At 51.1% G+C, this 7802-nt stretch overlaps 1 protein-coding gene across 1 annotated transcript in view; it reads right to left on the bottom strand.

Moving 5' to 3' along the window:
* The window catches only part of DOPEY2 (dopey family member 2), a 60419-nt gene that overhangs the window by 36204 nt on the left and 16413 nt on the right, over positions 1-7802 (bottom strand). The window contains 7 exon segments of the mRNA XM_015570709.1: positions 336-455; positions 1692-1812; positions 2871-2985; positions 3210-3319; positions 5105-5228; positions 5495-5593; positions 7377-7566. Of these exon segments, the coding sequence (XP_015426195.1) occupies positions 336-455; positions 1692-1812; positions 2871-2985; positions 3210-3319; positions 5105-5228; positions 5495-5593; positions 7377-7566 (879 nt within the window).

Genomic DNA, 7802 nt, shown 5'->3' with positions numbered 1-7802 from the left:
GAGGAAGGGAGAGGGACAGAGAGTTAGAAACATCGATGAGAGAGAAACATCGATCAGCTGCCTCTTGCACACTCCCTACCCGGTATGTGCCCACAACCAAGGTACATGCCCTTAACCGGCATCGAACCTGGGACCCTTAAGTCCACAGGCCGATGCTCTATCCACTGAGCCAAACCAGTTAAGGCTCTATTATAATCTTAAGTAAATTCTTTCCAATCGTGTACTCAGCAGAAACCACCCAACTTTAGCCCGTTACATGCAATCTGAGCACAATAAGCAGCTATGAAATCCTCTGCTCCTTCCGGAATGCTCATTATCCTGAGCTGGACACTCACCTAAAGCAATCCTCAAAACGCCTCGTCATGTAGTCCCAGAGAAAGTCTGTGCTGAGGGAAGTGATCAGCAAATTCACCGTTTTAACAATCTCAGAGGCATTTCTGTTTTCTTTTATTGTACTGCAAAGGGAGAGGGATACTTGTAAATATATCTATGACAAGAGCACCACGTCTGGAAAACAAATTCACTTTAGCATTCACAACTTATTTCTAGAGACCGACAAACGTGGTTTAAGATAAAAACGCTACTCACTGTTCTTCTATAGGAAAGAGCATGGACAATGCCACCCTGACCACTCACTATGTCGGCACATTCTCTTAGAAATAAGCTTAAGAGCTTTCATAAAAAAAGGGGGGGGTGCAGGAAACCAGTTTTAGTCCCAGTAGGCAATGAGATACTCTACTGTTGAAATAACATGGCACAATCACGCAGGGGGGACATCTGGCTAACACTTAAATGTGCCTCTTCTGACTCAGAAATTGACTCTAGGGATTTACCCCACACAAAGCTTTGCACACAGGATACACTGCAAGGTCATTAAAAACACTGAAAAGCGCCTCCGTGGTTGATCATCAGCCTCGGAACCTGGAGATCACGGTTCGATATCTTCGAGTACTGTTATATTCTACATTGGGCATGTACTGTTTTCACATTCAGAAAAACAATAAACTACTCAGGGAAAAATAAAGCAAACGCTAAGAATTATTGGTACACTGACAATTAAAAAACCAGAAAAATCTTCCAATCGATTTAAATTTTCAATATACCCAGTGCCAATTCAGGCAGAAGGAAATTATATCAAGAGTAAAGTAACAAGAGGTTGAACTATCTTAAAAAGAACAAAAACAGAAGGAAAAAAAGAAGAAAAACAAAACATAGGGCTGATAGATAACTAGACACTTCAGGTCAACATGTCTGCTGTCTCCCAAATCTTCCCCTCCCCCGGCCCTCAGGGTCCTGGAGCACGTGGCCTGGGAAGCCCGTACCTTGACCCCCAAAACTCCTCATCTCCTGAAGACTCATGTCCCCGGCTCCCCTTCATGGCCTTTCCCACCAGCCTCCCCGCTGTAAGTTACTGCTGGGTCACCTAGATCTGCCTGCCTCCATTGACCACTCTTCATGCTTGACCAATAAATACGGTCTGTGCTTCCCAGGTTAGGGCAGGGATAAGATGAAACCCCCTTTAGACTCCTCCCCGAATTCAGGTCAGTCACTTCACGTGGACCGACTCATCGTTACGATGACCTAGGCTGCGTCTCCTGTCCCAGATCTGCACAACGTATGGTAAACAAGAGAAGTGAAATCACGGCATTTGGGAGGGAGGAAGAGGGTGAAGTGGGAGGCCCAGCCCAGACCTGGTCAGCAGACTCCCGCTCTGCGTGTAGCTAAGCTGGAGATCGGAGCCAAGCGCGTCTCTGCAGTAGGAATAAAAGGCCCGGATGACTTCGAGAAACAAATCCCCAACCACCTGAGGCCCTGCAATGAAAAGCAAAATGGCCAGAGAAAGGTTAACAACCCATATGTAAGTCAGTAAATGACACACACGAAATGTATCGAGCAAGCATGTCAAACTCATGGCAGGTGGCTCTGGCCGTGAGTCTGACATGCTTGGTATAGAGTAACTCTATATACAGATGATTTATACCGTTTAAAATGCTCAGAAACTTACTTAAAGTATAGCAATGACAGCGTTAGCTGGGGATGAGCACCCCTGAAAATGGCCAATATTTTTGTAGAGCTTACTGCGTGCTGGACACTGCTCTAAGCCTTTTACGTCTATTAACTTATTTAATCCTCACAGCAGCCGCATGACCAGGTGCTAAGTTGATGTCCTGATTACAGGTAAGAGGACCGAGGCGGAGTTCAGGTAACATCAAGGCAGATTCTGCCGGGTAGAGCACGGCGCATGCATAATGTTTTGTTTTGTTTTCCTTGTCCTGAGCCCTCTTGTATTGTTAAAATTTTTTACTGAATTCATTTGTTGACATTGGTTAAGTATGCGCAATGTTTTATTCATTTATTTTTTTAAAAAAACTTTTTTTAATTGATTTCAGAGAGGGAGAGGAAGAGAGAGAAATATCAATTGAGAGAATCATTGATGGGCTGCCTCCTGCATGTGCCCTACTGGGGATCGAGTCCGCAACCCAGACATGTGCCCTGACCGAAATAGAACCCTGACCTCCTGGTTCACAGGTCGATGCTCAACCACTGAGCCACGCTGGCCGGCCCCTTTCTTGAAAATAAAACCGAAGCTCATCTGAAGTCTGACGTTTGAGGAAGACCTGCTCTTACAAAGTCGGCGCTGTGAGTGCTGGGCAGGCACCCACGCGACACGCACACAGGAGCTCAGAGGCTCCTCCTAACACAAATGTTCAAACCTCCGTGTGAAGCTTTAAAGTGGTGCCCAGACAGGATACTGGAACCCCGTAACACGAGTAACGTCCTTCAAGATTCTGAAATTCCAAAGGTTAACTTCTATTGGAAGGGAGTGCTGACTTCCTCTCGCCGTGTTTAATTCCCGTTTCTAACAGTACCTATTTCCGGCTTGTCCAGCAGGCTGGTGAGGATGCGGAAGGGCCTCAGGTACGCGGCGTGGCGTTCCTCTGCGTCCGCGTCTGAGAACTCCTGGTGCAGCAGCGCAGCCAGACCCTGTGTTTTTAAAGCCACATGTGAGGACACTGTATACCGTGGCGCATGACATGACCGGCGGTTTTCTGGGACAGAAAGGAAGCCGGGGGTGCAGCCCTGAGGACACAAATGCTCCTGACCGGGCGCCAGCAACGTGCCCGACGCCTACCCTGAGGTCCCGCAGAGAAACATTCTGAAGCGCATGATCAGGAATGGGGGTTGACTTCCCAGAAATGCTCCTTTACCTCAACTAGAAGGTCCTTGGAATATTTTTCAAAAAAATACGAGGACTGGTCTTGGTAAGAACTTGAGGTTTCGGATTCTGGCATGATGGTATTTCCTTTGATGTCTGAACCTGCGAAGAAACAAGCGTCATGTGCCGTGAAGAGACCTGCACACAGAAAGAGCACCAGCCTGTGCAAAGTCTCATGTACGGTATTTCTAAAGGTAAAATTCCTCCGACAGAACACAAACCAGATCCCCAAGACAAGACACACGACCGCCCTCCCGACGGTGGAGAGCTAAGGCTCGGACAGACAGAATTACATCTCAATGGGCATCAATTCGGTTTGTCCCACGAATTCTGCCCGATTGTGTTTGATAGGAGTGATTACCAGGGTCTAATGGAGTATCATTTTTTAAAACCAGTGTTTATTTGGACACCATCATGTGACATCAAGGCATTCTCCTCTGTGCGTCCTTCTGAACCCTGGGCAGGTCTGAGAGGTCCGCAGAGCGAGGAGCAGCGTCCTTGCGGGACAAAGAACCTGAAGCTCGTGGGGCTGCGGCAGGACACAGCGGGACCAGCCCCACTGGAGGGAGGGATGCACTGAACAAAACCATCCTTTTGATAAAAATGCTTAAAGATTCACAGTGAGCCCTGACCGGTTTGGCTCAGTGGATAGAGCGTCGGCCTGTGGACTGAAAGGTCCAGGTTCGATTCCGGTCAAGGGCATGTACCTTGGTTGCGGGCACATCATCAGTAGGGGGTGTGCAGGAGGCAGCTGATTGATGTTTCTCTCTCATCAATGTTTCTGGCTCTCTATCCCTCTCCCTTCCTCTCTGTAAAAAATCAATAAAATAGATTTTAAAAAAAAGATTCATCATCAATGTTTCTGGCTCTCTATCCCTCTCCCTTCCTCTCTGTAAAAAATCAATAAAATAGATTTTAAAAAAAAGATTCACAGTGAAATCCTTCACAAGCTTTCACGCAATGACTTCTGAGACTTTCATAACCAGGGGAGAGGGAAGAAAAGGTCAGGGGGCTTTCTGGCTGTGGTGTGGTAAGGTCTATGTGTTGGGGGTTAATAATTATTCTGTATGATACCATGTTGGTGGATACATGTCATCAGATATTTGTCCAAACCCACCGTATGTTACTACACCAAAAGCGAGCCCTAATGGGTGCTACAGACTCTGGGAGATGACACATGCCACCATAGGCTCAGCGGTGACAGATGTACCTCCCTGGGGGGCACGCTGACGATGGGGAGGTGGTGCCTGGGTGGGAACAGGGGGTGTATGGGAAGCCTCTGTCCTTTCCTCCTAATTTTGCTGGGAGCCTAAAACTGCTCAAGAAAAATGAAGTCTTTAAAATCATGAGTCTCGGCCTGTGACTTCCTGGACCCCGTCCCTGTGAACTGCCGGCAACAGTCAAGGGCTCCTTTCCTAGTTCACAGGCTGCGAGGCACAGCAGCACCGCCCTGGGTGCGCACGCGCGCTGTTATCCAGGCGTCTCCCGAACATCGGGCCACACGCACTCCCACCTGCACAGAACCGCCTTTCACACGCAGTCCACGTCTGTGGGTTTTCTCATAGCCTCGCCCTATGGAACGTCTCCATAGCAACTGGCCTCTACTTGGATAAGGTTTAGCGCCAGTTTTCGTGGTATTCCAAGCTTTTTAAAGTGGAATTCGGTTCGCATTTTTAAAATCTCATGTGTTATCTCCCTGTTTTTAAAGTAATAGCTGCCAACCAGGCAGAGTGCGGTGGGGACGGCAGGACCCAGGCGCCCAGGGCCATAGGCACCAGGTTATGTCTCTGCACGGGAGGCCTCAGACATGTGCCAGCAGATGGAAGTCTCTGCCACCAGTCCGCCCGGGGGGTTTCCCTGTACTTCGGTTGCTGTGCGTCGCAGTACCTAGCAGCCACGCGTACAGCCGTCTGTTTAGAGACATGTCTCTCCGCAGCAGGGTCTGGGCGGCGGCGGCCAGGATGCGCACGACGTCGGGTCTGAGCAGGGGGATGGCTCTCTCCTCGGAATCCTAGCAGGACAGGGAGACGGTCAGGTCAATGACTACCTCCTGGCACGCGGCCCTTCCTCACTGGTCTCCAGAGCTTCCTCCTAAGAGGCAGTTCTCCAGGAGCCCGGGGACAGCATCCTCACAAATGTGAACAAGGACCTTTCAGAGGCTGAGAGCCAATGGCGATCACGGAGCAGCTGCTCACCGCTCGAGACCAACTTTAGGTCGACCCTGCCCACCGCCTCCTCGGAAATACCAGGGACCCCTCCCTCATAACACCGACTCACCAGACAAGTGTACAGCGGGAAGAAAAAGAGAACTATTTCCAGAGTGTTTCTCTGCACCAGAACATTGGAGTCCAACAGTGACGCGCACAAAGCCTTCACCTGTAAACGATACATGACACAGATGTTTCATTCCCAAGACGTTTCATGTCATTTGCAAGCTACTCTTTGGTCACAGAAAGGAAAGTAACTTTCCCGGGAACTCGAAACTGCCCTGTAAAAGCATGAGGGGCAAAACAACAGGTGTAGACATGGGAAGCCTGGGTTCGAGCTCTAGACGCTGGGGGCTGTGAGGTCGGGAGGCCGGTCAACTGCAGCCCTCGCCTGCTTGTCTCAGAGCCAGAGGGCTTTGGACCACATACATGGTCGGGTTCTGAGACCTCCAATTCTATGATTCCAGAAAGGAATGTCTTTAGGTTCCAATAGAAACTTTTGGCTAAACTCAAACTCCAAAGACATTGTGTCCAATGGACTCCACACCCATTCAGTACCTGTTTTGAGCGTCTTTTCTGAGCACAGAAGGTATAGCATAGTTGCAGAGTGGATGATCAGAGTATAAGACAAATGTCAATAAAAAGCTAGGAGAATTCAGCTGAAGAGAGGGAGAGACCTTTATTCTGGAAAAACCAGGAAGGTTGTGGGAAAGCTCACAGGCAGGAAGCATCTCCATGGAGAGCCCTGGAGAAGAGGGGAGGGCAGCGAGTGCAGGAGGGGCCCCGGGAGCAAACACAGCATCCCACCCAGTTTCTAGGCCAGGCTGGGCGGTGGCTCTGGGAGTGGGGGGGCCGGAAGGGGAGAGTGAGGTATTTGGTGGGTTGGGAGCAGACTGTTAAGAACACTCTAGAGTTTAGACTTTGGGCAACAGAAGCCAGATATTTTTCACACAGTGTAGACATGAGCAAAGCTATGCAAACCTCTTAGTAATGGAAAGGGAGGGGAAGGGTAGGGAAGGGGAAGGAGAAACACCAGTTAGAAGTTATGCTGTGGTCCTGAAGCAAGACTGCGGAAGTTGGAGCAGGACCGTGAGCATGGAGAGAGACAGACAGAAGCAGGACCAATGGGCAGGAGAGACGGGACGTATTTATGAGGCTCTCCGGGTGCTAAGCACGGTGCAGGGCGTGTCATCACAGTCTCTTCATGAACCCTCAGAGGGCCCGTGAGGAAGACCTATTATCCCCACGCTGCAAAGAGGAAGGGAGGCAGGGTAGGTAATTCACACCAAGGTGCCGCCTTTCTCACAGCTGAATTCCACTGCCGACGTTTTCAGTTCCAAGTTTGGGTGCACCACTAGGTGGCGCTAGACAGCAGGCCATTAAACACTCGGGTGCCTTTGGGAAGAGGCCAAGCCCCGGGAAGTTCCTGTGTTTTAAGGTCACGAGAAGGCGTGTCCCAGCCAGGGAAGAAAGCTGTCCTCGAAGGGGAGGGGATGGGCACCAGAGGAAACCCGACAGTCTAGGTTGGAGAGCAGCCAGAGATGTGGCTGGGGTGGGACCCAGGCGGTGGCCAGAGGAGGAGCCTCCTGGGCGGGCAGTGGGCAGTGGGACCCAGGCGGTGGCAGAGGAGTGAGCAGGGTTTTATAAAGCGGCAGAGTCTGCGCAAGGCTCTCGGGAACTTCACCGCTAACAGTCTGCTGAAGAGCAGGGCCTCCTGCAGGGCCGCTCGCCTGTGAACAACACTGTCCGAATGTCACACTGCAATGCACGTGTTAAAAACGAGCACCCGCCATCCTGGGGTTCCTTGCACCTGAGGACACCCCCACCTCATCTGGCTCAGCTGCTCATCCTCACACACACGCGGACTCCACTGACGTCCCTCTGTGGGCCCAGTGACAGCCCGGGACTGTGTGCCCAGCGGCCGCCACCCCCAGCGAGAAGCCAGCACCCACCGTGAGCTGGTGGTCCGTCCCCAGCATGTGCTTCTGCTCCTTGCCGGGCGAGTCCCTGCTGATGTGGCTGACCACAAAGAGCGAGGCGGGCAGGCGGACGGCCGGGCTGGCCAGCACACTCCCCCAGAGGGCAGCATAGAACACCTCTTTGCCGACCACCAGGGACAGTCGCAGGAGCAGAGCGTCTGTTCTGTGGACAAGAGATCACAGAGTTTCAGGGCTCCTTCCCCACGTGCCCACGTCTCACTGTGCTGCTCCAGGAAGAGCCCGGCTCGCTCTCCCTGGCCATGGAAAGCACTATCTGAGCTGGTGCTCTCGTCTTTCTGTTTGTTCACCTGCCACTGTCACTGAATCTGGTAAAACACACACTTCCTGGGAGCTACAGCTACCTGGCCTACAGGCAGCATGTGACAGGCCACATAGCCA

This window comes from Myotis davidii, unplaced genomic scaffold (assembly GCF_000327345.1).
Source record: "Myotis davidii unplaced genomic scaffold, ASM32734v1 scaffold227, whole genome shotgun sequence".
Lineage (NCBI taxonomy): Eukaryota > Metazoa > Chordata > Mammalia > Chiroptera > Vespertilionidae > Myotis > Myotis davidii.
This window is presented reverse-complemented; position numbering and strand designations above follow the sequence as displayed.